We start from the raw sequence: 17,584 nt of genomic DNA, 5'->3' as shown, positions 1-17,584 counted from the left end.
GCGTAATCTGTTAATTACAATTGCTTTTCAAATAGTTCAAATATTTACTCCAGTCTTCTAAGAATCTCTGGTCCCGCAGGTTTCGAATCCTTCCTGTTAATTTATCTAATTCTGCATAGTCCGTTAATTTCATCTGCCATTCTTCTTACGTCGGTAATTCTTCTTGCTTCCATTTTTGTGCGATAATAATATTCTTGCTGCCGTCATTGCATATAAAAACAACTTACAACATGCTCTGCACTTTTGCAACAAAGATGGAGCGAGTTTTTTTTCTCCTGCTCCAGAGGCCAGGACTCGAACCAACGGCTTCAAATGGCAAGATTCTTCTTCAAAAGGAGATTCTGACTAAACATCAAGAAGAACTTTCGGGTGGCAAGAGCTGTTCAACCCTTGAGAAGTGACTCCCCTTCCTTATAGGTTTTTTATTTTGTATATTTTTACAACTTAAGATACCTGTTTTACCTCCTTAAGAGATCAGTGACATCCTTTCTTCTCTTTCCATGGTTCATTTTACATATCATAAATCCCAGCATGTTTTACAAAAACCATACCATTCAGTATTCCATTATTGCATCCATCAAAACTGTTGAATTTATTTTAATGCTGCCGGTGTTTTCAGCTGTACACAGTTATTTCCCATATATAAAATAAACGTTTTCCAATCTTCTTTAAACGTATGTTCTTCTTGTTCTCTCATTCTATATGTTAAGTCTGCGAGTTGTGCACATCTGTCAACTTAAGTTGCCACTCTTCTTTAGTTGGGACCTCGCCCATTTTCCAATTTGGGGCTAACGAAACATGGGCCTCAGTAGTGGCATACATAAACAACCTTTTTTGGACACCTGGGGGTTTCAGTCTGAGTTATCCCCAACAGATAGAACTCTGGTTGTTGTTTTTAAAGTACAGTGGTGCCCCGCAAGACGAATGCCTCGCAAGACGGAAAACTCGCTAGACGAAAGAGTTTTCCGTTCTGGAGGTGCTTCGCAAAACGAATTTCCTATGGGCTTGCTTCGCAAGACGAAAATGTCTTTCGAGTTCCTGCGGGGTTTTTTTCCTCCCCCCCCCCTTTTTCTAAGCTGCTAAGCCGCTTATCCGCTTATCCGATAAGCCGCTAAAAGCCGCTAAAAGCCGCTAAGCCGCTAATAGCGCTAATCCGCTAAGCCGTCAATGGGCTTGCTTCGCAAGACGAAAAAACCGCTAGACGAAGAGAATCACGGAACGGATTCTTTTCGTCTTGTGAGGCACCACTGTATTTTAAAACATTTTTTCCAATTCGTTATGGATCATTTCCCAATACTCTTTTACCCTTTTGCAAGTCCACCACATATGAAAGAACGTTCCTTCCACCTCTTTGCATCTCCAGCACTTACCCGATTCTGTCTCATACATCTTAGCAAGCCTATACCATCTGTGAATCATTTTCAGGTAGTTCTCCTTCAAAGAACAACATGGTGTAAACTTCAAGTCACTTTTCCAATGTTTCCCCCAGAGGTTAACCTTCCTTGGAGGTTTCTAAGCAGAGGCTGGGTGTCCATCTGCCATGGGTGTTTTAGCTGAGATTCCCGAATTACAGGGGGTTGGATTAGACCAGGGGTCAGCAAACTTACCACACCTCGGGCCGGTGTCTCCAGTGCCGATCGCACGGCGGGCTGGAGGGCGGGGGAGCGCGGGCCCATACGTGTGCGCACACGCTATTTCCGGCGCACTTCTGGGTCGGAGGAGCACCGGAAATAGCTTGTGCGCATGTGCACGGGCCTCCTCTGACCTGGATGAGCACTGGAAATAACGCTTGCGTATGTGCAAATAACGCTTGCGCATGCGCTCAAGCTATTTCCGGTGCTCCTCTGACCCGGAAGTGGGCAGCTGTGCAGTGCAGCGCTGGTGAGAGCAGGTGGTGGGGGTCGCCGCAGGCCAGATAAACGAGTCCCTTGGGCCTTATCCAGCCTTAGTTTGGGGACCCCTGGATTAGACGACTCTCGGGTTCCCTTCCTAGTCTACAAGTCTATAAACAGAAAGTCGCTTACCTGCAGACAGAGCGCTTACCGGTGGAAAGGGCAGCAAGGTGAAAAGTGTAGAGACAAGCGCCCCCCCCCCATTTACAAAACTCATAACCTGAGCTCGTGCCCACTTAAGTTTCCCCCTTCCTAAGACATATTATTCTCTCTTCTTCCCATATATGTGTGACTCCATCAGGAACGTGTTCTTAAGTGCCCTTTGCTATATCTTGCAGTGTCCTGGGCCCCAGGGCAACTGCCAGAGCTCTCTAGCTGGCAAGTCTGGCGCATTCAATACCTATAGTTGCAAAGTTTCAAAACGATTTGTGTTTGCCTCGCCCAGTCGTGCCATGATGTTCTCAGTCTTTGGGTCTAGCAGGTGCTCTAAATCTGAGAATTAAAACAAGGACAACCCAGCCCCCCTCCCTTCTCCACTCCTCCCTCCGAAAGACAGTTGTCTCTCTCTCGCCCAACCCCATGCTGACCCTCGTCTTTTGTGGGTTTGGGGCCTGGCTTAGAAGGCGTCAGGCAAGCTGATACGAGGGATGAGAGGAAAACCAGAAGAGCCCGGCTGTATCAGAAACCCATGACCCATCGAGGCCAGGATCCCGTTCTCGCTGACTAGATTAAGGTTGCCAGACGTCCCCGTTTCCCGGGGACTTACAAATCAGTCCCCTGACAAAATCCATCTATTTAGTAGGAAGTTGAAAAGTGTCCCTGGGTTCACTGAAAAAAACCTGGTAGCCTTAGACAAGATGCCCGCGGGAAACCCGCAAGCGGGACCCGGGCACAAGAGCATTTTAAAATTTTTAATTAAATTTGTATACCACCCTATACTGGGGCGCGGGTGGCGCTGTGGGTAAAACCTCAGCGCCTAGGACTTGCCAATCGTATGGTCAGCGGTTCGCGGCGGGGTGAGCTCCCGTCTTTCGGTCCCAGCTCCTGCCCACCTAGCAGTTCGAAAGCACACTTAAGTGCAAGTAGATAAATAGGTACCGCCTTATAGCGGGAAGGTAAACGGCGTTTCTGTGTGCTGCGCTGGTGCTGGCTCGCCAGAGCAGCTTCGTCACGCTGGCCACGTGACCCGGAAATGTCTCCGGACAGCGCTGGCCCCCGGCCTCTTAAGTGAGATGGGCGCACAACCCTAGAGTCGGACACGACTGGCCCGTACGGGCAGGGGTACCTTTACCTTTTTTACCACCCTATACCCGCAGGTCTCAGGGGCTCACAAGATAGAATCGCCAACAGCATAAAAGGCATAATAAAAACAAGAACAAGAACAATCCAATAATCCCACACCTACCCAACACATTTTAAAAGGGTGTTGGTTGGATGTCAATCAGCCAAAGGACTGGTTAAAGAGGAACGTTTTTTGCCTGGCACCTAAAGGTATATAATTTTCACTTTCTGCGGTTTCCAGCAACTGGTATTCAGAAGCATTGGTGCCTCTGACCATGGAGGCAAAAGCATAGCCGCTGACATACCCTCCAACATTTCTCCAATGAATATAGGGATGTCCTATTTTTTTATAATAATGATGATAATAATAATAATAATAATAATAATAATAATAATAATAATAATAATAGTGTCCCACCTATCTGACTCAGTTGCCCCAGCCACTCCGGGTGGCTTCCAACATATATAAAAACATAATAAAACATTAGACTTTTTTTAAAAAAAACCTTCCCTATACAGTGGGTGCTCGGGTTGCAAACGTGATCTGTACTCGCAAACCACAGCATTCGCAAACCACAGCAGCACGTCTGCGCACACACAGGTTGCGATTTGGTGCTTCTGCGCATGCGCGACCGCCGAAACTCGGAAGTAACCCGTTCTGGTACTTCCGGGTTTCGGCGCGTCCATAACCCAAAAAAACGCAACCTGAAGTTTACAGGGCTGCCTTCAGATGTCTTCTAAAAGTTGTCTAGTTACTGTACTTATCTCCTTGGCTTGGGAGGGGGGGTCACATAACTCCATACCCTCCAACATTCTCCGGTGAAAATAGGGATGTCCAAAGGAAAAGCAGGACATTCTGGGATCAACTGAGAAACCGAGACGGCTTCTTTAAATCTGGGGCAGTCCCTGGAAATTTGGAGGGTCTGGTAAAAGAGATCAGCAGAACTGGGATAAAGGTGGGATAAACCTGAGGAGCCCTGATGTATCTCAATGCAGGCTGTGTGGGGTTATTTTTTTTGTGGGGGGGGATACTTGTCAGGGCTTGAGGATGGTTGTGGGGCACCGCTAGAGCTGGAAGGGGCAAGTATGGGGAAACTGAGCCTTCTGCTTCAGAGATAAGAGCTTGCCTCAGCCAAGCAAAAGAACGGAGTTCATGAGGTTGAGGGGCTGAGGGCCAGATTGGAGGAACAGAGGAGGGGCCCGAGTTGTGGGTTTGGGGGCTCGGGACAGAAGGGGCCAGCAGAGATGGCTCGGTGAGAGCTAATTCCCTATAGCAGGCGATGGGACACAGTTTCGGCGGCAGTGAGGTCAACTCAACCCAAATTCTGTTGCAGATGACATTAGGCTTGGGTTGCGCAGATGCATCTCTGCACCGACACCCTCTTTGTGCGTGTGTGCCCCCCCTCTCCAAATCCCCGGAATCTCACACCTCTTCCTGGATAACAGTTGCACTCTTGTTTGGGTATCACCACTTTATACCAACTAAGTGGACATTATGTTCAGGGAACCGGGCCAGATTCAATTCCTCCAGCCTCTCTCCTGCGGATGCTTTTTCCCTAGCACAGGAGGAGAGACAAAGGCCTCAAGATAATTAACTCTTCTCCCCCACCCCCACCCCACTGCCGCCACCCACCCCATAAGCTATCCCCTTCTTCTTTTTGTCTCGATATAAAAAGACCAGGATTCCAGAAAGCGAGCCAAGACTGGGAAGCTGTCAACAGCAGCTGGGTGTGAAGAGAGATATTTGCCAGAGACGAGGGAATGCAGCACTCCCAGATACCGACAGCGAGGATCCCAGCCTCCCACCCCTTGCTCCCCACATCCAACCCCCAACTGACGTGTGGCTCTCTCAGTTTCAACCCCCCCAAACCCCCAAATATCCCACCCTAAAGAGGCAGACGTTGGCAGACAGCTATGACTTAGCTAGAGCGACATCCCTGCAAGGGAGAGAAGGTTACGACATTTGGGATTTTTTTTTCCTTTTTATGTTTTCATTTATACTTTTTCAAGTTTATACATTTCATTAGTTTTACAATTGATTTAACATTTCGCAGTTGCACTTCCTTCCCCCTCTTCCTGCGGTTCCTTAAATTTTTTAAATATTTCCTGCATATCCAAATTCATTTAATTTGCTCCTTTAATTATCTACTTTCAATATATACTTTTATGAATCTGTAGGTTATTACAATAACCCTGCCAATGTTTTTATCTGTTTACAACTTGTCTGTAAATATTCAATAAACCATTTCCATTCTTTTATAAAAACGTTTGTTATTTTGATTTCTTATTCTTCCGGTAAGTTTTGCCATTTCCACATATTCCATAAGTTTTTGTATCCGTTCTTTCTTTGCTGGGACTTCTGCTTATTCCCATTTTGGGGCAAGTAGTATTCTTGCTGCTGTAGTAGCATACAGTACATGAATAAATTTCTATAGAATTTAGGTAGTTTTGTCCCTATAATTTCCAAAAGAAAAGCTTCTGGGTTTGTTTTTGTCTGTGTTTTTTTTTTTTTTTACAAATGTTATTTTGGGCTTTCCTGTTGGAAAATGTTAGATGTTTTACTGTGTTAGATGTTTAATGTTAGATGTTTTGATTTGTTCGAAGCTGCCCAGAGTGGCTGGAGCAACCCAGTGAGATGAGAAGCATAAAAATAAAATATGAAATGAAATGAAATTCCTCTCTCACAATTTTAGAACTTGGTGGCATCCAGCAAAGCTAAATTTTGGAAGATTCAGGACAGGTGGAAGGAAAACTACGCAGCGCGTAACTGTGGAACTCCCTCCTGCAGGAGGAAGAGATGGCCACAAACTTGGATGGCTTTAAAATAGGACTGGAGAAATTCATGGAGGAGAGGGCTATTGATGACTATGGTCAGAGGCAGCAGTGCTTCTGAATGCCCGTTGTGCTGGAAACCACAGGAGGGGAGAAATCCTGTGTTCGAATCCTGATTGCGGGTTTCCATGTGGTCAGCCACTGTGAGAAGAAGAGGCTGGGCTAGATGGCCCCAAAGCAGGCTCTTCCCTTGTTGTTGTGGCTTTTGCACATTCCTCTCACGCACCTGTCCAGACAGACCACAGAAGCGGCCTGTAGGTCTCCGATAGGGATGTCAGGTGGTTGGGGAGAAATTCAAACTGCCCAGAGCAATTCATTAAACAAAACGGTAGTTCTCATTCGAAATGTGCCCTCCTCGGGATTTTGCGATGTTGTTCTCTACCCGAAAAAAGAGTGTGAAATGTTGATACGGGGGGGGGGGGGCATTTCTTCTTCACCTTCTTCTTCGCTACAATATATCCATTTATTTCCAATTGTCAATGTCAAAAGGGACTAAAATCTATAAAATTCATAGAAAATCAACGTGCCAATTTGCTCAATTTCTCTAGGACTCCATGACACCTCCCCTGTCCTCCATAATCCCTCAGGCAAGGTGTCAAGACCCTAATCCTGTGAAATCACTCTGCCAAGCCTTTCCTCGGCAATGCCAGTACATGGACCATTGTCTTCTCATCACCGGTACTCAGGATGTGCTTATCTGCGCATATCTCCAGCTCTGCATATTCCTCCCTCCCTCCTCCATATGTTAATCCTGTGTAACCCAACCTCTTCTTAATGTATTCATGATGTAACTGGGATGTATTTTGCACTGTATTCTTGGACATGGAGGGAAGTTTCAAAAGTTCATGTCACCCCTTTCTCGCTGTTCAATCTTGCCTTTAACCTGTTGCGCTTTAAACTTGGATCTTCTGCTGCTTGCTCCTGTCTCCGGCTGAGCTCATTTTCCTCCGCAGGGACCCGCGGACTTAGTCCAACGGGCTGGGTGGCAGAGTAGCCTCGCACCCAGATTTTACCGTAACAATGTGAAACAGTGTGCCTTAAAATGCAAACGTTTCTCTGTTTAATTTCTAAGCAGATTCCCTCCCCCCTCCCGGAACTTGCAACACAAGAAGACAAAGCAAAACTTGGTCATCTATTTCTGAGAACAACATGCAAGCATGCACAGTATTGGGGAAACTTGCTTTTTTTAAAAAAAAGCTTTCTCTGGCTTTCACTTGTAGCCCAGTAAGATTGTCTTGCCTGAACACGGTCTTAACAGTGAGTCCGTAAGTGACGGTGGAGGCCAATTCTGGATCCACACGTCCTTCCACAGTCGGGATGTAGGTTTCCAGATGAGAGTTGATCACGGTGAGGGTTTGCCAAACATGCCTTCCTCTTAGTATGTTTCTCCCTTTCGTCCTGAGTTCAAGCGTCGGCAAAGCCCATGACACCTTTGGTAAAGACTGTTCTCCAACTGGAGCACTCGCAGGCCAGTGTTTCCCAATTGTCAGTGTTTATACTTCATTTTTTAAGATTTGCCTTGAGAGTCTTTAAACCTCTTTTATTGACCATCAGCATTACACTTCCCCTTTTAAAGTTCGGAATATAGTAGTTGCTTTGGAAGACGATAATCAGGCATCCGCACAACATGACCAGTCCAGCGAAGTTAATGTTGAAGAATCATTGCTTCGACACTGGTGATCTTTGCTTCCCAAGTGTCTTCCCAAGTGATGTGTTAGATTTTTCGGAGACACCGTTGATGGAATCTTTTGAGGAGTTTTTGAGGAGTTGGAGATGGCGTTTATAAGCGGTCCGTGTTTCACAAGCATACAGGAAGGTTGGTAGTACAATAGCTTTGTAAACTAGCATTTTGGTTTCCCTGCGAATGTCCCAGTCGCTATGACTAGATGGGCCATAATTAACTCTTCCAGCAGGCTCTCCTTATGTAGGGTTGCCATATTTCAAAAAAGTGAAAATCCAAGCACAAAAGTTATTAAGTTGTTGAGCTTTATTGGCAATTTCCAGACGTATCGCAACTCTACCGTATACCATTATTTATTGTTTTGCTAGTCGCTTTGTTTATTGTGCCTGTAATTCTGCTGCAATTTACTCCGGGAATATTCCTAACAGCCAATTTTTTTGCGGGGGGGGGGGGGTGAAAGTTACTAAAGACACACACATGCAAAGTCTCTCTGCATGTTCAGCAGAACCCCAAGCTTGGCCAAAGTTGGTAAGATTTAAAAAATCAACAGGCCAGCATAGTTGGCGCTTGGGTGATACAGAAAATGAGCAGAAAATGGGAACCAAAAGCATCTTATTCTTGCTCAAAGTAATGAAGGTGATTTTGGTGTGAGTCATTTGCTGTCTTCTGGTGAAAACCATGTGGCTTCATGTTGTATTGGTAACATGGGGGGAGGGGAGGAGGGGCGTTCCAGGTCACATGATCCTTTCCTGCCCTTGCCCCAGGGGACAAAAGAATGCAAGAGTGCGAATGAACTGCATTATCCCACATATTGGAACTCCCTGCCTGTTGACAACAGATATTCGCTTTCACTGTGCTCTGCTTAAAAATGCTGTTGTTTTAGGCAAGACTATCCATTGTAGTCCATTTAGGGACGCGGGTGGCGCTGTGGTCTCAGCTACTGAGCCTCTTGGGCTTGCCAATCAGAAGGTCGGCGGTTCGAATCCCCGCGACAGTGTGAGCTCCCGTTGCTCTGTCCCAACTCCTGCCAACCTAGCAGTTCGAAAGCATGCCAACTAGATAAATAGGTACCGCTGCGGCAGGAAGGTAAACGATGTTTCTGTGCGCTCTGGTTTCCATCACAGTGTCCCGTTGCACCAGAAGCGGTTTAGTTCTGCTGGCCGTATGACCCGGAAAGCTGTCTGTGGACAAACACTGGCTCCCTTGGCCTGAAAGTGAGATGAGTGCCGCAACCCCATAGTCACCTTTGACTGGACTTAACCTTCCAGGGGTCCTTTACCTTTTACCCATCCATTGTAGTGAACGATGGTATAACAGAACAAAGAACACTAGCCTGAGGTACGAGACAAGGATGCCCCCTTTCCCCAATTTTATTTGTATTGGGCATTGAATCTCTGGCCAATGTAATTAGAGATGATGGAAATATAAAAGGAAAAAATGGAAAACAGAAAATAAGCTTACTTGCATATGACACCTTGCTAACAATCGAAAATCCGTTGGAAAATATGCAGGTAATAAAGGCACCTTCGGAAAGAATGAAAAAAGTCTATCCAGACATGTAGAGTGTTAACACATGCTTTAGCGCATCGTTGATTTCAATTATGTTTTCTGAATGTTTCAAATAGTTGCCTTAAACTCCACCCCCACATTGCTTTATTCTTTCTGTAAACCACTCTGAAGTTTCGTTATATTCAAACCGTCCATAGTTCTTGCAAAATAAATAAATAAAAGCAAATACTCACTGGATCTGTAGGTTACCAATGCAATGTGCAACCAGACTGGGGGCAGTTCATCAGAGAACCTCTGAGCATGTGCCGTGTGTCATTCCCTCGCATCTGAGTTTCGAGGGCCATCTGACAAAGTGCCTGGTGGTCATAGGACAAAAATTCTGCATCAGGGAGTCAGAACTTCTACTGATTTAAAAGGAGAAAGATTTATACAATCAGAGAAGAAGCCAGAATATCTGCTTTAAGCCCAAGATATGCCTCATACGGTTTCTTTCAGTCTAAGGGAGGCATCCCAAAACACGGCCCTCCAGATGTTTTGGGACTACAACTCCCACCATCCCTAGCTAACAGGACCAGTGGTCAGGGGTGATGGGGATTGTAGTCCCAAAACATCTGGAGGGCCAAGTTTGGGGCTTCCTGGTCTAAGTTATGCGTATTAATTTTGCCTTTTAATTCTCCGAATCGCCCTGAGATCTTCAGATGAGGGGCGGTATACAAATTTAATGAATAACAATAAATAAAGTTATCCACCAGGAAGAGATGAATCTTGTGTACAGAAGGAACGAAGCGGAATAGACTGCAGTTTAATCGTAAATAAATTCAATGACAAATTATTCTGCTCCTACAACCTGTGGGGAGCTCTGCAGGATGGTTAAGGCCCACCTACCAGCCACAAGAAGACCTTCCTTGCCCCCTCCTTTAACCGTGCCAGCGATGAGGACTAGAACCTTTTTTTTTTCCAATAGATTTTTATTGAGATTTTAAAGGTTACAAAAAGAAAAAATAAAGAACATATTTAAACAGAAATATATATATAAAAAAATAAAAAATAAAAATACAGAACAATACAAGAACAAAGGGAAAAAAACACGAGAAAAAGATGCAGATAAAAAACAACAACAAATCAATCCTTTACATAACTTTCTTTCCTTTGCTTATTTCCTTGACCTCCTCACACCTCCCTTTTTTGTATTCTAATTCAATTAGATATTTCAGCAAATCCTTTCCATCTTTATTTTTATCCTAATGATTTATCTTAATATACTATAATTTTACATTCTGTTCTTTCACCAGTTAACAATCCATTTTTACTTAATCCTTTATATCATTTCTGCTAAAACCACATTACTTCATTCCAACATCCTTCTAACATTCCTTAATTTTACAATGTTTCTGTAGATAAACTTTAAATTTCTTCCCATCTTCTTCCACCAACTCTTCTCCTTGGTCTCGGATTCTGCCAGTCATTTCCGCCAGGTGAGGACTAGAACCTTAGGGCAAAAAGATTCTGCCGTCGCAGAGGCACCGCCGCAGTTCCGTGGGACATACAAAGGGCTGCGGATGCGTCAGAACGAAATCGAGCCCTGCAGTCTCGCACTCCACCTGCCTTTGTCCGGCCGTGAGGCACCCGTCCCACTCAGCACCCCACTCCAGCTGTTGCCATCCACCCCCACCTAAAAAGCATCTTAGCTCTCACTTCTCTGGGCCTTTTGGGCTCCCCCCCCCCATCAGCCACTGCACGCCAGCATGGACCGCTTCCTCCCCCCCCCCCCCCGGCCCTCCTCTGCGACAAAAGAGAGCCGGGCCCAGGAAATGATCCGAAAGCATCCTAGTGCCACAAACAAAACAGGTGTTAATCCCCAAACCCCGCCAAAACCGCCATCTCCCCCCTCTGGCCGCTTAAACCCACCCCTGGGCTTATCCTGGCTCCGAGCACCTGTCCCCCATTCCCCATCCCTCCCTCGGCCGGTCAACAATAGCAGCTGAGAATCAGCGCCAGTCAACAATGGCAGCTGAGAATCAGCACCCTGGTCCGAAAGGCCTTGGGAAGGCGTGAATTTCCCGGGGGGGGGAGGTGGAGGGAGAGAGCTAATTCCAGCTCCCCATCTCTGACCGCCCTCCGAGGCCCCCCGTTCCCTCAAACAACCCCCATGCCATCCGCCCAAGGTCAGGGAAGGTGACCGGGGTGGTTTGGAGGGGAGGGCAAAGGTCAAAGCCAGACATTTCCCTCTCTCCCACCCGCCCCCCACGGCATTCTTTGACCGTCATCCTTCCTTCGCAAGGGACATCCTGTCCGTGCACCGGTGACGATTGGCAGCCATGGAAAGAATTGTAGGACCGTAGAGTTGGTGACCAAGGGTCATCTAGTCCAACCCGCTGTGATGCAGGAACAAGGCATTGCACCTGCAAAAATTCGTGGCTGTCTTACAGTTTTCAATCGGTGTGCATTCCTTCCGAAATCTTGCAGCTTTTCGTGCCACAGATGCTCCCAAGCAGGACTCTACTGTACACCGTCCTGTGTTTTTCAGAGCAAGGGAGGTATATAAATTTAATAAATGAACAAATGACAAAGTCACACGAGTTGCGCTCTAAGTAAGACCCTGTTTGCGCCATACTGTACATTGAAAGCACTGTGAAGCCGCTTTATACAATCGTGATTCTACGATGGTATGATTCGTTTTATTCTACTGCATGTTAACAAAAAGGAAGAAGAAAGGTGCCACGTCAGCAACAAGAATAATCTGTCATTCCTAGATTAAACACCTATATCAGAGCTTTCCAAACTGTGTCACACGACACGTTAGTGTGTCGGCTGAAGTGTGTTGGTGTGTCGCACGAAAGCTCCCCACACTTCTCCCGGGACTGGAAAGGGGTTAGTTTAACCTCTGGTTTGCTACTAAAACTGAACTACAGTGGTACCTCGGGTTACATATGCTTCAGGTTACAGACGCTTCAGGTTACAGACTCCGCTAACCCAGAAATAGTGCTTCAGGTTAAGAACTTTGCTTCAGGAGGAGAATAGAAATCGTGCTCCAGTGGCACAGCAGCAGCAGGAGGCCCCATTAGCTAAAGTGGTGCTTCAGGTTAAGAACAGTTTCAGGTTAAGAACAGACCTCCAGAACGAATTAAGTACTTAACCCGAGGTACCACTGTACTGTGTCGCGAAACAATGCAAAACTCAATTACTGTGTCGCGAAATGGCGCAAATATAAGAAGTGTGCCAGCAACATGCAAAATTTGGAAAGCTCTGGTCTATATTAATGTGCAGCCTTTGGTGTCATCGTCCCAGAGGTCTGGAATGCTGTACCAGTAGACAATCAGCAAGCATCTTCCTTTTCAGTTTTTAAAGGTCTGCTGGAAACTTATGCAGGCAATTAAACATACCGTCTTTCCATAATAGTTATCTGCTTTCCTAATTTTTACATTTTAACATCGATGGATAATTGTTGCAAACTGCTCTGATTTTTAAAAAATGCATATCTTTTTTTAAAAAAAATAGATAAGATGAGCAGAACTTGTGCCCCCCAAAACCCCTTGTTTTAGAGATATGCACTTTTAACACATGATTCCTTCCTTCTGAGCCCACTTCTATGCTTCTCAGACTCTTCTCTCCACCGACAAAGTCTTCTCCTTATCATTGCATTGTCTCCCTCCCTGGCATCTTCACACACTTGCATAGACCTGAAACATGCTGTCATTCCAGCTCACTTCCCTGGCGCTTATCAGCCACTGACAGCACCGAGCCTCCTGTCCCCCCCCCCCCGAGGAATGTGCCTCCCTCCTCTGGGAATCAGGGGCTGCCGAGAGGAGAGGTTGTGGAGGGGGGAGGACAGTTGAAGGGATGAAGACGAGTGCCATTCATGGTCAGGTTGGTCCTTCGTGGAGCCATCTCTCCGAATCCTTGTCATCATGTCACTCACAGCTGCGACGGGCCTGTTTCAGGGAGTGGGGGGGCGGAAGACTGGGCTGGGGGGGTGATGCTATTTCGGACAGGAGGATATAAAGGGATGGGGGTTGGTCCAAAGGCTCAGATCTTGCTGGACTCCAGGCTGAGTTACCTCCGTGTCCTGGTGTAAGAGATTTCTGGTCTGGGGGTGTCCGGTGGGGCTTGTGGGTTGGGCGTAGTGGAGGGAATAAATAAATTGGGGGTCTCGGACGTGTGGGTCAGGAAAGGATGCGAAGGAAGGAAAATGTCTTTCGGCTGTAAATATTTTCTTCCAAGCTGGACCCGGAATAAGAGGACTGAGATGCTGTTTCTGTTGCTGCTGAGGTCATGTAAGCACCATGTTCCCCTAAAGATTATTGAGAACTGTAGTTTATTTCAGGTGCTAGGAATTGCAGCTCTGTGGCACGTGAACTACAGTTTCCAGGATTCTTTAGGGGAAGCCATGGGGGTGAAGGTTTCAGATTTGTAGTGCGGCTGTGACCCTAGATGAGTTGGTCCATGTTTGCTTTCGTAGGGATCAACGCTTATTTCTTTAGCAAGTTTGATCTATGATCTGAACAAATGATAGCAATAATCTGTAAGTGGCTTACATATTTGCGGAAGTGCCAGTGACCTCTCTGGCATACAGACACCTGCCTACCTACCTGTGTGGTTTAGACACACCTGAGTGCATCTCTCTGATGTCTGTAGGCCAGGCGTACGGCAAGGGCAATGAAGTCAGGGATGAGCAAACAAACTGTGAGGATGGACGTTCTGGTTTGTGGAAGTAAGCTTTTGAGTTTCACAGGTCTCTTCTCCGGAGCTCCCCAAGGGGGCTTTCAAAAAATCTATCGGTCACCTACGAGGGTGAGGTGTGTGAAGAAAAGCTTTGTGGATGACTGGGATTTTGAAGAAAGATGCTTGCCTACAAGGGGGCAGAGGGAGAGGCGAGTTAACAGAGAGGGAGGAGGTACTGATATATCATTGACTGAAGAAGGAGATAATATGGGGGTGCGCGCGAGTAGAGCTTGTAGTAAACAGGGAAGGAAAAGGAAGGGAAATAGAGGGCTCTGAGAGCACTGAGGACTGGAAACTTGAAATTAACACTTGGGCTGCGGTGCGCACCACACATTTAACGCAGATTTCAAGCATGTTCCCACCCAAAGCAATTTTGTAGTTTACCCACCACAGAGCTGCAGGTTGCTGCCCCCTTAAGGAACTACAGTTCCCAGAATTATTTGTGGGGTGTCTGCCAGTAAGATAGTCCTAGGGATAGAAGAGGGTCCCCCCCCCCCGCCGCCCCCAGAGGAGGTGTGTGACATAAATCGAAGAAAGAAGAAAAATATTTTTGTGGAAGGTGACAAAGGAGGGCTAGAGGAGGGGTTGGAGATGAGTGGCTAAGGAACTACAGTTCCCTGTATTCATGGGGGGGGGGAGCTTATGGGGAGGGGGCGAGTGAGGCCACGGCTCACAGTTGGAGCAGGGAAGAAGGAAGATGTTAGAGCATGGGTAGTCAAACTAAGGCCCGGGGGCCGGATCTGGCCCAATCGCCTTCTAAATCCGGCCCGCAAACGGTACAGGAATCAGCGTGTTTTTACATGAGTAGAATGTGTGTTTTTATTTTAAATGCATCTCTGGGTTATTTGTGGGGCCTGCCTGGTGTTTTTACATGAGTAGAATGTGTGCTTTTATAGAAAATGCATCTCTGGGTTATTTGTGGGGCATAGGAATTCGTTCATTACCCCCCGCTTCAAAATATAGTCCGCCCCCCCCCCCACAACGTGGTCTGAGGGACAGTGGACCGGCCCCCTGCTGAAAAAGTTTGCTGAGCCCTGTGTTAGAGGCTGGGTGGAGGAGTGGGTGACTATTACGGGAGAAGAAAAATGTGGGGGTTGCTTGGATGGAAGAAGGAGATGGGAGGCATTTATCCTCCCCAATAAGGCTATGAATGTTGTATTATTTTATAGTTGCTAGCCGCCCTAAGCCCGGCTTTGGCTGGGGAGGGCGGGATATAAATAAAATTTTATTATTATTATTATTATTATTATTATTATTATTAGTTTTTGCAACCCCATCCCCTTCCACCCACCAACCTTTTGGCCCAGACTTTCCTAAGAGGCAGCTGCTCCAGCTGTTTTTCCCACCTGCTCAGCGTGAAGATGCCAGCGACCGGTTCCTGACTCAAGCCTGCCACTCATTCTTCCTCCACCAACTCTTTTCATTTCTTTTCTCAGACTCCAATCTTCCTCCTCCAAGGCTCTAACAGGTAAGATGACCTTGTCTCAACCTTTCTGTCACTTCCCGCCCTGTGTCTCCCCATATATGAACTGAATTGTATGAAACGAATTGTATAGGGGGAAATTGCTCTGCAAAAATGTGTCTTATCAGGCAAAAGCTCATTCAAGCATCTATTACGATAGATTCGCCTTAGAATGCTTATGAACTTTCATGGGGACTTTTTTTTTTTTTTGTTTTCACTGCAAACTGATATGGAGATGCAGATGAGATGGAGATGAACTCAGCTATACAGCTGCAGATATAACGTTTTAAATGCATTATACAAGTGTGCCCCTAGATGGCGATGGTGAGCTAATGGGGAATTCCATATGTATTTTAAAACGTTTTTTAAAAAAGCATTTTCACAGTGTTTTTTTATATACGTCTAGATTCAGCGCTTAAGGCTGAAAAAAATAGAAACTGAGATATCGTACATTAAAAGCACATCAAACCCCTACGGGCAAATCGGCCGGGTAAATCTGAAGCCTACTATACTAAATATCTTCTGGACGATAAGTCTAATGATATCACAGTGGCCGTGGCAAAGTTTCTCTCGGTAGTCATGCGTATCAAAGACCATCATACTTAAGACTAAACACGTATCATCTCAGTCTCCTTCTCCCAGGGAGTTGTCTGTATGAATCTGCATTTTATTCTGTGTCTATGTTACGGGTTTTTGGACTGCAATAAAGATTATTATTATTATTATTATTATTAAAAGCACATTTCCCCCCAGCCCAGATAATCGTAGGAACTGTACTTTACCCCTTGCAGAACTACAACTCCTGTAACAAAATACAGTTCCCAAGAGTCTCGGGTGTGCGTTTGAATGCTTTAAATGTATGGTGTGTACATAGCTTGTGAGAAACTGGCACTGACAGATTCTCCCACGGCTAGGCATGAGCAGGCCACTGAGAAACGATGCAGTACCTTCCACAAGTTGTTGGACTACAACTCCCATCATGCTGGCTGCTGGCGCTTATGGGAATCGGAGTCCAACAGCTCTTAGAAGGTCACAGGCTCCCCATCCTTGCTGGAAAGTTACCGCTGGTGCTGTGTACCGGGGATGGCAGTCTTTCTCTCGCTTCTCTCATGCCCTCCCTGCCTTCTTCTGCCGCGCAGGATGGGTGATGCCGTGATGGCCGAGTTCGGGGCGGCGGCTCCCTACCTCCGGAAATCGGACAAGGAGCGGCTGGAGGCCCAGACCCGGATCTTCGACATCCGCACGGAGTGCTTTGTGCCCGACGAGAAGGAAGAGTTTGTCAAGGGCAAGGTCACGAGCCGCGAGGGAGGCATGGTCACCGTGCAAACCGAGAACGGCAAGGTCTGTGGCAAGGGCGGCGCAAAGAATCAGAGGACAGAATCATAGAATTGCAGGAAGGGACCCTAAGGGTCATCTAGCCCAACCCCCTGAAATGCAGGGTCTGGACTTTGCGAAAGAGGTGGGCCAGGACTTAGGAATCTGCCTCATCCTGAGGAGGGACCCACTGGTCCACCTAGTTCAGCACTGTCTACACTGAATGGCAGAGGCAGTCCAGGACTTAGCTGAATCTGGAGGCACCAGGAAATAATAATAATAATTTATACCCCGCCCTTCCCGGTTCAAAAACCGGGCTCAGGGCAGCTAACAACAAATTTAAAACACTTAATTATAAAAGCAGCATAAAATACAGTATAAAAACATGAATAACAATAAAAGTCAAAAATCAATTTAGGGGAAGCATTAGATAATCCCCAGGGCTAGCTGGCTGAATTGGTCCTACTTGGGCCAGCGAGGAGGCCAGGGGAGAATTAGCTGTGGGGTCTCAGAGCGAGTGATCTTCATAAAAAGGGGAGGGAGGTGGGGAGGGAAGGGAAATAAAAGATCAGGCTGAATTCAAATTAAAGGTCAGGCGGAATAGCTCTGTCTTACAGGCCCGACGGAAGGAGGTTAAATCCTGAAGGGCCCTGGTCTCATGGGACAGAGCATTCCACCAGGTCGGAGCCATCACTGAGAAGACCCTGGCCCTGGTGGAGGATAGTCTGACTTCCTTAGAGCCCGGGACCTCTAAACTATGGTTGTTCATGGACCTAAAGGTCCTCTGCAGGGCAGACCAGGAGAGGCGGTCCCGTAAATACGAGAGCCCTAAGCATTGAATCTGGGACCGTCCGGGTGCAAAGCAAGAGCCTGTCCCCTAATGGAATGAGA

General features: G+C 46.6%; 1 protein-coding gene and 1 long non-coding RNA gene across 2 annotated transcripts in view; one reads left to right on the top strand and one right to left on the bottom strand.

Annotated features, from left to right (window-relative positions):
- The window catches only part of LOC307202366, a 40,359-nt gene extending 23,819 nt beyond the window's left edge, over positions 1–16,540 (bottom strand). Inside the window, exons 1-4 of the long non-coding RNA XR_013832854.1 lie at positions 16,442–16,540; positions 11,623–11,709; positions 10,081–10,141; positions 9,429–9,596 (exon numbers count right to left, since the gene is read on the bottom strand). This is a non-coding gene — a long non-coding RNA (uncharacterized lncRNA). The remainder of the gene's footprint in view (positions 1–9,428; positions 9,597–10,080; positions 10,142–11,622; positions 11,710–16,441) is intronic.
- The window catches only part of MYH6 (myosin heavy chain 6), a 54,752-nt gene continuing 50,350 nt past the window's right edge, over positions 13,183–17,584 (top strand). Inside the window, exons 1-3 of the mRNA XM_079951710.1 lie at positions 13,183–13,266; positions 15,354–15,385; positions 16,519–16,720. Of these exons, the coding sequence (XP_079807836.1) occupies positions 16,520–16,720 (201 nt within the window). The 5' untranslated portion in view covers positions 13,183–13,266; positions 15,354–15,385; position 16,519. The remainder of the gene's footprint in view (positions 13,267–15,353; positions 15,386–16,518; positions 16,721–17,584) is intronic.

Source organism: Podarcis cretensis, assembly GCF_951804945.1.
Source record: "Podarcis cretensis genome assembly, chromosome: 13".
NCBI classification, from domain to species: Eukaryota; Metazoa; Chordata; class Lepidosauria; order Squamata; family Lacertidae; genus Podarcis; species Podarcis cretensis.
Note: the sequence above shows the minus strand (reverse complement) of the source record. Positions and strands in the feature narration are given on the sequence as shown.